The sequence below is a fragment of the Pecten maximus genome, chromosome 15 (assembly GCF_902652985.1).
Source record: "Pecten maximus chromosome 15, xPecMax1.1, whole genome shotgun sequence".
NCBI classification, from domain to species: domain Eukaryota; kingdom Metazoa; phylum Mollusca; class Bivalvia; order Pectinida; family Pectinidae; genus Pecten; species Pecten maximus.
Genome location: NC_047029.1, coordinates 29,514,011 through 29,526,655, shown reverse-complemented (window position 1 = coordinate 29,526,655; position 12,645 = coordinate 29,514,011). Strand labels below are relative to the sequence as shown.

The window sequence follows — 12,645 nt, the reverse complement described above, 5'->3', positions numbered from 1 at the left end:
AATATCATACCATTTGTAACTATGTATAATCCTAATAATTGTAATATGCTACCTATTATAAAACATTATGAAACCTACATGAAAAATAGTGTCAAAATGAAATATATTTTTGAAAATAACAAAGTTATCAATTGCAAAAGACAAGCTAAGAATTTGAAACGTTTGTTATGTATATTAAAATTTGATATGAACATCTCGCATGCTGACAGTGGTGTACAAATATGGATTGAATAGATTTTTTTAAATTTTCATTGCGGCTATGAATACCAGTAGCTAGCTACATATCCCGTCACTGTCCTACCTGGAATGAAACGAAACGTCGTTCCAGAGAAAGATACTGGATTACCAATCTCCAAACCTGCTACCCTCGGGGTATGAACGAACGTTGAAGGACCTCTTCTGGGTGTATTCTCCATGTGACCATTATATTTGACAATTCATGTACATGAAGTTAATTATTCAATTTGTTAAAATTTTCATAATTGCTGTACTTTTTTGGGCATCAATTCATTGTTGCTCTTTGAGACTCACATTTAGTCGCCTCCCGCCATCATGCAGTTCAGCATCTTGGTCCGATTTGGCCCGAACCGTCTGTTTCCCGTAGCCTCCTGTAGGGACACTTCGGCATTCGTATTTCTTATAATCTCAGTCTCGATAAATATTCGTAGTAGTTTTTTTCACACCACTCTCTATAATTCTAATTATCTAAAAGATATTTTTCAAAAGTTTTTTCAGACTTTGTACACGATATTTAATCAATCACTGTAGAGACGATAATGCAACATTTTTATTCTGAAATCTGATATCAATGCAATGTCGTCCACTAGCAGTATTTAGGGACGAATCGTCTTTGAACTCTTCGATATACTTTCACGTGCGGGGAAATTCAAAATATCTCTGCCGTTGGTCGCATAGCGTTCTAGTGTTGAACATGATACAGTCACGCTAGTATCCGCCTTCGGCCCACGTTTGCCGAAGGGTTCATTGTTGTTTCTCCAGTTACTAAAACATTATTCTTATTTCATTTATTGTATTGCCAGTACTTCTTATATATATTATGTGATTGTATTTGTATTTTTTGTGTTTTGATAAAGGGGCGGATTGCCTCGAAAATTTAACAAGCCTCATTGTCCACACTGTTTGAATTACTTCTTTGCCCTATATAATAATTACAAGTAATTCGTATCCTCCATACATTTATGTGAGGATCCAGTGTTATCTGGATTATACTGTTTATATTACTTCTTTGACCCATATATATATATATATATATATATATATAAACATGAATAATACGTTGTTAATCTAATTAATACCTATAACTTAATAATATACATTCCGTATTATATATATATATCCATCATATCTATCTCATGTATCTACATGTATTTAATATATATAACATATATCCAACATATTTAACTTCATTACAAATCTACATCGTATATGTACATGTATATAATTAGATTAACATAATACATGTATGCATTCAAGGGCCGCGGTGGCCAAGTGGTTAAGGTGTCCCGACATTTGATCACTGGCCCTCCACCTGTGAGTTGCGAGTTCGAAACCCACGTGGGACAATGCCAGGTACTGACCGTAGGCCGGTGGTTTTTCTCCGAGTACTCTGGTTTTCATCCACCTTCAAAACATGTCACCTCCTGAAATGACCCTGGCTGTTAATAGGACGTTAAACAAAACAAACCAAACCAATCAAGGACCGATAACCTTTTATATACAATCAAGGGGAGATAACCCTTCACGGAATGAATGGTGAAAATGGAATGTTTCTTTGCATGTTTCAATTCGACAAATGTACATTTTTGCTTGATAATGATTATTTGAATGTTGTTGAATATATTCCTATAAGATTAAATTGCAATACTCTGCATTTAATATTCTATTCTAACATAATAAAAAATAAAATTGTCCTTTAATACAAATAAAAACAGATTCGTGTAGCAAACTGTTTTGTGTAGCTGTGTCTCCTTCCTCATCAGTGGATGGCCTACTTAATGTGAAATGGACAGTCCTTGGCCTGTATCTGTATGTGGAGGGGGGCACCATTTCACTAAATATTTGCAAAATATAATCACCAACTAAAAAATAGAATCATTTATTAAAGTTATGTTAATGAAAAATTTGAATTATGTATTTATTTTCTTACACCATTTAAATCTCATTTAAGTATGATAATCATATTGGAGTTATCTTGAATACATTTTAATTTAGATGACTATTTTTGTTTTGTTATGTTTTGTGTATGTACTGTTAATGAATGTCTGTATTTTGTACCACTGTTCTTAGGGAGAAGACTTATATAGGCAATGCCTGATGTCTAATCCCTTTGACAATTGTATTTTTGTCAATACAATTCGTGTAGTTCCCTACTGATAAAGATTTAAGTTGCATGTAATTGCATACAGAATAAAGGCAATGTATCTAAATGCATTTCTTTGTGTTATACCAAATCTGAATTTGATTTCATGCAGAGAATAATTTATTTAATACTGATTTCTTTATCTATTTTAAGATTTGCCAAAAAATATTCCTTGCCTTCAAACAGAAAATGATTAACTCTGAAACAGAAACTCGCTGATAGCAGATAATAGGTAACTATAGTGCTGAATGTACCGTATTGAAGTTAATCACGTTTCTGTTATATTTTTAAGTGAATTTCCGCCTTTCAAGGTCCAGTGTTCAAACCACGGCAACAGGCCTAGGTATATATAGCAAGCTGAATTAGAAAGACCTTAAGGTAACCAGGTAAAAATAGAGGATGATAGACTAGTGATGATTGGCTCTGTCATATGGAATTTTGTATAACCAGTTCAATTACAAAATGTTTATGATATACCTCGATCATATAGGCGAGTGACATATCAAATTATAGAACGAGTTCAATAAATTATATTTGATGGTATCGAGTTAATTACATAATACATGTCTATGAGAATGTCATAACGTCAGAAAAGAAAATATTCGAATTCGTGCTACGTCACTTCTCAATGTTGACGTCATATATGTGTTGTAACGTCATTGTGATGTTAGTATGCATGTGTCTTTACAATATTTATGGCAGAAATTATCAATAATGAAACAAATCAGTTTTAGAGTGATAATCAAGAATCAATATGTCATAGAAGGGAGGTAACCGTTATAAAACCACGGACAGTAATCAAGTGCTAACATGTCTACAGAAAACTCTAACCAGGATGTTTATTGAAGACAATTTTCTAACAATACAATCAAAGCTGCATGGCGCCCAGGTTGATAAAGTTGTATCTCATTTGACATCTTCTGTGAACGATGTGTAACGACATTCAGCTGCAGGTAAGTAATACTATGGGAATCTTTAAACATTTATTAAACTGCGGACACAAATCTTTTAAATTTACCGATTCTTATGATATCATCTCTGAACATACAGGTTCGTTATGTAGTTCGTAACAAAATAAGAAAATTCATTTTTATATACAGAGTATACATTTAAGGATTGAATAATGTTATGTTGAGGTGTATTGGGGTATAAACCTCAATAGGTCTTGAGACAAATTTTATGAACTGCGAAGCATATGGTTAATACTTTTAGGATTTCTTTCGTGAACAAACTTAATAGCGAATTAAAACAAATATTAGTTTTAAAGGAATTTATTTCATATAAATATGATCACTTTTGAAAAGGAATTAAAAAAATATAGTCCAAGGTCGACAAATGTATTCCTACGCCGGACTTGATATAGTTCATTGAAAAATGACTCGAGTTAACTGTGGTAGGTTCATTGAGTCTGAATTGAGTGGAAATATAAATATTAATTAATTAATATTTAGACGCGATTTTGAGTGCAATCAATTCTTAACAGATAATGATAAAGGTTATCTCGTTATTTACCTGTTAAACGCATTACATAGAATAGTTTGAATAGTATTGGTTTTATTATTGTTAAAAGTTAGGTGTATCAACGACTTGGTAAAATACCTACGATTAGAAATTAGGCGCATGAATTCTTACTGTTTTATTGGTAATCTAAAATATAACATAATAAGGTAATTTAACATATAAATAAACCGAAAGAAGTGTTTTGTATAATACCGTAAAGTGTATTGTGTACATTGTAATCTATGACCCGGTTGTCATGAACATACCTAGGTAAACGCATTTATGGGGGCATGTGCATTTAGACCGAACACTGCTCTCAATATCACGGGGAAATACTAGACCTTTAAACGTGAACTATTGACATTTGCCATAGAGGTTGTTTATTACTTCAGAAGGTATATTAAGCAATACCTTACCTACGATTGGTAATACCTAAGGATCATAACAAAGATTTACATACTATGGAAGCATTCAGTCTAACCTTGTCTGTAGTCATATTTAGATATCAGGTAAATATACTTAGGATCCTACAATTTCGAATAATAAAGTATTCACATGATACAGAAAGAAATCAAGACAATCTGAATAAATTAAATCCTGTCGACGACACCGATCTTTATACCCCACCCGGTCCCAGTATACTGACAACGGGCGAACCAGTTGTATCATCCCCGAAATGATGAGCGCTAATCGGGAGCAGAAACTACCATTTCTATAGAAACTGGTATGTCTTGGCCAGGGGTAGAGCCCAAAGCCTTCCTCACAGGGGCGAACGCTCAACTGAAGACCAGAATTGATGCATTGTCAAGGGAGACATTAGGGAGGAGACCGTTGTTTAGAATGAAGAGAAAATATCCTAATTTAGATGCACCTTACAGTCATACAATGGGGGCAGCAGGTACAATTAATATGCTCTACAAAGGGATTACAACTATTTTGATAATGTCTACCTATAAGACATGATGATTATACAGACACAGCCACAAAGGAATAAAGCACAGAATAAAAGTCCACAAGATAAAAGGCAATGTTAAAAACATTACAATAGGAACAGGAAATCAATTTAGGTCTGTCCATGTCAACGAAGTAGGAGATTTGATAATCATCCGGTTGGAACAAGCAGCACGCAGTTTGATACATCAGTCCTTTGGTTCCTCATTGTCCTTTTCACCTACAATTTTTTACTCCGATTCTGCAATGCGACCACCATCTCTTATAGACGCAAAACATGCGGCGAGATACATAGGCAATTTCTTTCCTAACTTGATATGAGCGAAAAAAAATTCTAAGATACTTCATCGCCGACAAAGGAGATAATAATTGATTGTATTCAGGAAAAGACTTTTATGTGTTTGCATTCAACACCGAACTGTACAAAAGTTTGATATCTCATTTCTTATCTTTTAAATATTAAGTGAATGAATGAATAAATGCATGACAATTAATTTCTATCACATTCCGGACTATATTTGGTACGTAACTTTCGGTCTATTAGGACGTTTATATTTATGTCCCCCTTTTAAGATAATGTTTTGTATAATTAGGTTATAAACATACTATTTTGAACATATTGTGTTTCTTATTATAGCACATTCCACTGTAGTTTTCCTAGTGGCTGATAATGGCTCGCCTTGGAGATACTCATTTGGCCGTGGCGGCCATAGATTTCGGTACTACGTATTCTGGTTACGCCTACTCCTTCAGACATGAATTCATCAAGGATCCACTGAAAATTTATACTAACCAGCAGTGGCTCGACAGCGAGTCCGGCTTGCTTACATTCAAAGGTACACTACAATGCAAGGAAAAGACACTGAATATACCATTACGTATCGATCTATCTATCGATCGATAGGTCTGAGTTAGGGTCGGTCGAGTGTTCAAATGATAGTGTATCGACTGGAAGTAAAAATTACGAAATAAAAAATCTACCTATTTTAATAGTGTGTTGATATCACCTCGCAATGTATATATTTTACAGTTCGGTACATCTGTAGTCATGACTTAATTCGTATTGAAAGTTGATCTTTACTTTTGTAATCCTACATATATTACAAGGGTAAGTTAACTATGATAAGTGTATGTTAACCCTTGTGTTTTTCTAGATGTAAAAGAATATGTTGGAGGGAATCGGGGTACATGGAGAAATCACAAGTCTTATTTGACTATTCTGATTAAAGGCAAAGAATGGGTTGTTGTGTCTTAAAACAATATATAATTATGTTACCTAACAAATTTTTTTTAAAATCATGAACAATACTCTGTACAAATTCTTTAGAACATATGTTTATTTAAAGCTCCAACATCAATCTTGTTTGACAAGGATGGAAATTTCGATTCATTTGGGTTTTTGGCTGAAGAAAATTACAATACTCTAGTGGAGGACGAAAAGGAAGATGGCTGGCGATTCTTTAGAAGATTCAAGATGAATCTTTACCGTGAAATGAACATCGGAGCCTCAAAGGTAAACGATTCAAAGATTTGATAACCTGAGTAATTCACGTGTGTAATCTCACGCAAGTTCGGTCTTTATATTAACATTAATGATGTAAGAGTTCAATAAAAACTTTATTGAATCTAAATATTGCAGTATTCTATCAACTTACCAGAAAGGTGAAATACTTTATTAATTAACTTAATACAATTGATTGAATTTCTTATAAAAATTCAATGCTTGGAACCAAGAGTAATAAATGTATGTATCGGCCAGGGGACTGAAACTGAAGCCTTCCTTATAGGGGTGAGCGCTTAACCAAGTATAAAATATATAATGGATTGGTGGCGTCAAATTGATCATAGATTTTGTTACTTAATCAACACGGTCAGGAAATAATGAACCGGCTGTCGTGAACAATGTCCTTAATGATTTTTGCGCAATAATTTGTTTGTTGAAAAAAATCAACAAAAAATAAACAAACAAAAAACAAACAAACAAAAAACAAGACTTTTTAGAGAAATATGTATTTTTATTAAACAAAGAGAAGTAATCTCCCTTTATATTTAATGACTTCGGCCTGTATTTGCCTGTTGTCACTGACTAAAATGCCCCCTTACAGCATTTCGATGTTCGATTGAGAACCTTTTCTTTACTAATATTCAATATTCAGGCGTAATGTGTTTCGATTTCGATTTCGAACATGGGAAATAAGTGTTTATCTTTTCTCAGCTACTGTAGACATACTTTTTTTAAATTTAAATATTTATTTACACTGTAAAATATGTTTTAATAAATATCATTCAAGTATGTCACCACGTTGTTACAATCTGTTTGTTTTAACTTAATACAATTGGCATATTTCAGCTCGCAGGTCGATTAGATCGGGATCTGAAACTCAAAGACGAACAAGGAAGGACAATGTCCGCTATGGACATCTTTAGTGATGCCATTCGTTATCTCAAGGACCATTGTCTCGAGGTTCTTGGTAATGCAGTCCAGGGCATGAAACCTGATGACGTTCATTGGATATTGACCGTTCCGGCGATCTGGACAGATGCTGCGAAACAATTCATGCGAGAAGCCGCAAGTAAGGTATGACATTTTAAGTACATGTAGTGATACAGGACAGCAATGGTTTTCACATTGCAGCTTCATGGAAATTACCAAATCATAAAATAAATGTTGTACGTGGACTTAAGATGTATCATACAAGCGTGAAGAATTCACAATGTAGTATAATGACGATAATTTAGATTATTTTGTGATACGGACTATTTAATACTATTACATATACGACTTGTACATGTATGTATAGCGCTGAAATACCTGACAATGATTATATGCACTATTGTATATGAAGTTTAAAAAGTAAATAAGTTTATATTTCATAGCGTCTAAATTTAAAGATAAGTTAATATCTTATAATTTCTATTTTGCTTGGATTACCTAAGATTTGAGCTTTACTATGATAACAAATATGTAAGGTAGTTCGCAGTATAAGTAATGAAATGAAAAGAAAAGGTATCTCGGATTAAATAGGTACCAGCCTTACATACTTGGTGTGTCAGATCAAGAACACACTATATTTGAAGTAAACAGAAACAGAAAACCACGTGACAAAATGACACCCTTAATACACCAGACATTTTTCTGGTCTAACTAAATCGCACATATGAAATATACATATGATTTGTATTTTACGCGTTATATATGTTCATGTACATGTTTGTAGGTTACTGGTATTCCTGAACCCAAAGTAATCGAGAGTTCACGGACCCATGATATGTATGTCTTAACCGTGCCCGATGCTACAACCTTTATTAGTACAAAAGAAGAGGAAAATCCAATTTAAATGGATTAGATTTTGCCATTGTTTCTGATTTATAAAAACTTGTATTGGTCTAAAGCATTGTGAACGATTCCACAATTATGCATTGACGGTGCATGTTCATTCGATTTAAAATGGCACCTGGAGAAATATGTAAGTTGTTAACTTAGTTTTAAAAATACGCTTTATAGAGTTTACTTGAGATGGTTTTAAAAATGCACTTTTAGAGTTTACTTGAAAAACAAAACCGCGATAGAACATAGATGTACCTCTATATACATTTAACAGATATCAATTTGCCGTGTAATCCTTTATTTGGACAAAATGTAAATGCAATTAAAGCAGGAAACTCTGGCTATAAGATTGTTTACGTGTCTATACTTCAGTCACGTGGTTCGATCGGGGCAATAAATCATCCATTTTGGTATCATGTTTGTCACGGAATTGTTTTCTACATGATATGGTATCTTACCGATTTGACAAACACCACGTAGGCGGTTTAATGCGGGATATAGATAAATTAGAGTATTTTTTTAATCATTTTATTACCCATGCAGCGAGTTACAAGATTGGTACTCAAGAAATGCAGACATTTATAAACAAAATTATTTGTCCAGTTTAAAAGGGTTGAGACCAACTATATGATACGGTTTTAACAAACCAATCCATTAAAAACTCCAACAAGTTTTTAATAGATTGGTTTGTTTAAACCGTATCATGTTGTTGGTCTCAACCCTTTTAAACTGGACAAATAAATGTTTTATAAAGTGTGTACCCTACTATTATGACATCATCAAACTATGACGTCATAAAATGATGTACCGAATAAAATTCATAATCCCCTGAAGAGCGGCACGATATAGCTGCGAAAGTACTAGGGAGACAGCAGATCTGCGTTTGACTTTTTATTTTTATTAATATATTTATATATATTAACGGTGAGCAGAAATTGAGCGCGAAAAAGTCGAGAACCAATCTTTTAAAGATATCCATATAGGTATTTATTCGAAAGTAATGTTTTCATGCTGTAACTCTCCAGCAGTTTTCTCATTTTCATTTTACAACCAAATGAAAATTCAATCTTGATAATTTTAAAAAATTTAAATTATTCCTGTATTTATATCAAGGCGGGTATAAAAGACCACCAGTTAGATTTGGCGTTAGAACCGGAGGCTGCTGCTATATACTGCAAAGAAATAATGGTAAAGGCAAGAGTAGAAGAAAAGAATTCAAGAGGTTTATCAGCGTTCATACCAGGGGAAAAATTTCTCCTTCTTGATATCGGAGGTAAAATGCTAGTTTGTTTTGATTTATTCACATCATAAAGTCACATTGAAGTTTCGTGATTTATACAGCTGTATTGTACCATTTGACAAGTTCGTTAGCTACATATATTAGTGTCACTAGCACAGATATCGGTAGGAGTGTGTAAGGCATTATTGGAATTGATTATCAAAGAAACCTTATAAAACAATTGTACGCGACTGTATGAACAGCAGCAGGTGAGCAGATTCGATATGTCACCTGTATATATATATATATATATATTTGTTTGGTTTACGACAACATTAATCCAATTGAATACAAGATAAGTTATAATCACTTTCAATTTACCGATTGCTCCGATGGATTTATAATCTCATAAGCATACCATAATTTAAAGTTAGTACTAATATTATCACTTTTTGTTCTTTTCAGCAATAGCAGCATCCAAAATGACTGATAAAACATTTGCTTTATGTGATCGGAGTTCAAACTTATATTCACTTCAAATTCATCCATCAAGCCATTGACCAATACCGCCAACAGACAGCTAGCCCTGCAAACTTTTTCTGTGATAGCGAATACAACAAGTTTTGCATTTCAATATCATTCACTAAACATCGCGATCGTTTATTCATTACAGCAAATTCTTAACTGCCTTAGTAATTATGGATTACTATTTCAAAATTTGGCATTGATATTAAAATGAAGTAAGGTTTTTGTTTGAAAATACTGACTTGTTATTTTCAGAAAGACCACTCAAAAATTATATTCACAATATATATTACAATGCATATATATACTCAACCGTCTACACTCATGCAAATGATAAGTAGAACTGCTCGCACGTTGTTAAATAAGAAACAATGACAATTGTAAATATTAATGAGTGTTATATATACAATATACATGTATTCAGTACTTAGTTACCATGAAGTGCGAGCATTAGTCTTTTCAAAGAAGACATTTTGCGTCTGGGTAAAACATTTCAGATCTCCTAGTCAATAAGAGGAAAAAGGAAAAGAAAAAAAAATCAACTGTCATGTATTAACATTCGCATCTTGATTTACAGGAGGTACAGTGGACATTACATGTCATCAGGTCATGAATGACAGTAAGCTGAAGGAAATACACCCACCCACAGGTGGGCCATGGGGTGGAACCGTTGTGGATGAAGCGTACTTCAGCTTCTTACATGATTTAGTTGGGCAGAAGACATGGGATGACTTCGTAAAGAGCAACAAAAGCGGTAAACTTGACCTTGAAAGAGTATTTGAAATGAAGAAGAGGAATTTGAAGCAAAGTGAGTTCACTTTTATCAAAGTGGGACAAAGCTTTCTGCAAACTTGCAGTAATAAGAATAAAAAATATTCTTCTACGGTTGAGGTTAAGAAGGACAAACTTAAACTTGTTAACGGCCTGATGAAAGAGTTCTTTCAATTCCCAATGATGGCCATTGTTGAACACCTCGAGAGTCTATTCATGAAGAGACCATTACGCGATATCACCAATATCTTAATGGTTGGTGGGTTTTCCGAGTCTGACCTCATGAAGGATAAAATAGAGCTATCTTTCCCCGGAAAGAATGTCATTCGTCCCGTTGATGCAAACATAGCGGTGCTGAAGGGTGCAGTGATCTTTGGACATTCTCCAGAGGCAATCTGTGAACGAACTAGCCCAAGGACATACGGGATATGTGTTAGTGTACCATACGATGTCGAACTACATCCCAGGAAAAGTTATTTTGTCAGTGACGGATGTGAAATGGCTAGTGACATTTTCCAAGTAATGGTGAAGGCTGGTCAGACTGTTAGGATGGGAAAGACAAAGGCGGAACACGTATGTCGTCCAGCACACGCTTATGATACCGTATCTACTGTCGAATTGTACGAGTCAACCAACGAATGTCCAGAATATACTTCTGATCCATCTTGTCGCCAGTTAGGGGAACTAGAAGTGGAAATGCCGGACACGACCAAAGGTAAAGACCGGAGGATCGTTGTAGCAATACACTTCGGATACACTGAACTGAAATTTACAGCCACGGAAGAGGGAACAAACCACAAAGCGGAAGCTAAATTTAATTGTCTGAGGTAATGGTCGCTGCAAGATCCTTCCATGTAATATTTTTAAGTATCTTGTTTGTCTTAACAGATCAACCTATCAGGTGACAAATAAACAAATTATCGGATTATCTACCAGAGAATGTTTCGTACAACAGGGCAAAAAGGCTAATTCTCATTTAAATTTGATGTTATACATGTAGAAACAATCTTCATTGTCTGTCTGTTAGCTACACATTCAGATAGAAAAAAATGTTTCAACATGTTTGAGTTTGGCAACTCCGACATATGTTTTTGTTTACGGTAACGGTACCTTTAACTTTAACTATTGGTAGCGAGATTTGCATTTGTTTTACTTATTTAACATGACCAATGCCAAGCTGTGTTTATCAGGGCTGTTGTACATTTTACTGGAAAAGATTAAATGTAAAAAGGTTTGTTAAAGAGGTATGGCGCATATTGGCCTGTTTCGACCTAACTGTGACCGTTTTCAAAATAAAAAAATAAATGTTTAAAACTGAGTTTTTGAATACAAACCTTAAATCTATATTATATAAATATTCTTATTTGCGAAAAATGGGTTTGTTCATTACACTGGGTATTTCATTAAATGACCATAAAGTTGCATCATCGGGCTATTTGCAACTTTCCGCATTTATATCATTTTTTGACATAGAGCGCATCGGAAGACCAACTTTTACAATGTCTTATTTTATTCTATGTACCAAAAGACAACTAAAATCCTATTCTTAAAAAGTGGTCCTCCGATGCGCTGGCACCGAAAAATTGAAAAAACGTAGTTGATAAAATATTTTAATTCAGCATTAACTAGACTGACTATATCTGATAACATAAACATCTCAATGCCATAAGTCCGCATAGCTCATATGGCAATCTGATTAAAATACAGATCCTAATACTATCGTGTTGACGATAGTATATTAGGATCTGTATTTTAATCAGATTGCTCATATGGTAGAACCATCGCTTATAATTAGCAACCCAAAAGTTTGGAGTTCGAATCACCAAAATGTATCTTTTTCATGTTTTATTATATTTCTTAATACCATATTTTTTTCTTTATCGTATTTTAAAGATATTTTTAACATTAAAAGCATATCTTATATAAAATATTTAGTATAAAGATGAAAATGTTGTGATAGAAAATTTTGAT

At 33.7% G+C, this 12,645-nt stretch overlaps 1 protein-coding gene across 1 annotated transcript; it reads left to right on the top strand.

Moving 5' to 3' along the window:
- Positions 1–5,475: 5,475 nt before the first annotated feature.
- On the top strand, positions 5,476–12,128 carry LOC117343372 (heat shock 70 kDa protein 12B-like). The gene is made up of 5 exons (XM_033905714.1): positions 5,476–5,667; positions 6,178–6,344; positions 7,182–7,409; positions 9,273–9,432; positions 10,481–12,128. Exons 1-5 carry the CDS (start codon positions 5,502–5,504, stop codon positions 11,503–11,505), a joined length of 1,746 nt encoding a protein of 581 aa, XP_033761605.1. The 5' UTR covers positions 5,476–5,501; the 3' UTR covers positions 11,506–12,128.
- The last annotated feature ends 517 nt before the right edge of the window (positions 12,129–12,645 follow it).

What these genes read in the sequence shown, in the direction of transcription:
- LOC117343372 (XM_033905714.1), top strand. Translation starts at nt 5,502, where the DNA reads ATGGCTCGCCTTGGAGATACTCATTTGGCCGTGGCGGCCATAGATTTC. An exon ending in TGAACATCGGAGCCTCAAAG is followed by an intron (nt 6,345 to 7,181) that starts GTAAACGATTCA and finishes GGCATATTTCAG; the next exon opens with CTCGCAGGTCGATTAGATCG. An exon ending in TCTCCTTCTTGATATCGGAG is followed by an intron (nt 9,433 to 10,480) that starts GTAAAATGCTAG and finishes CTTGATTTACAG; the next exon opens with GAGGTACAGTGGACATTACA.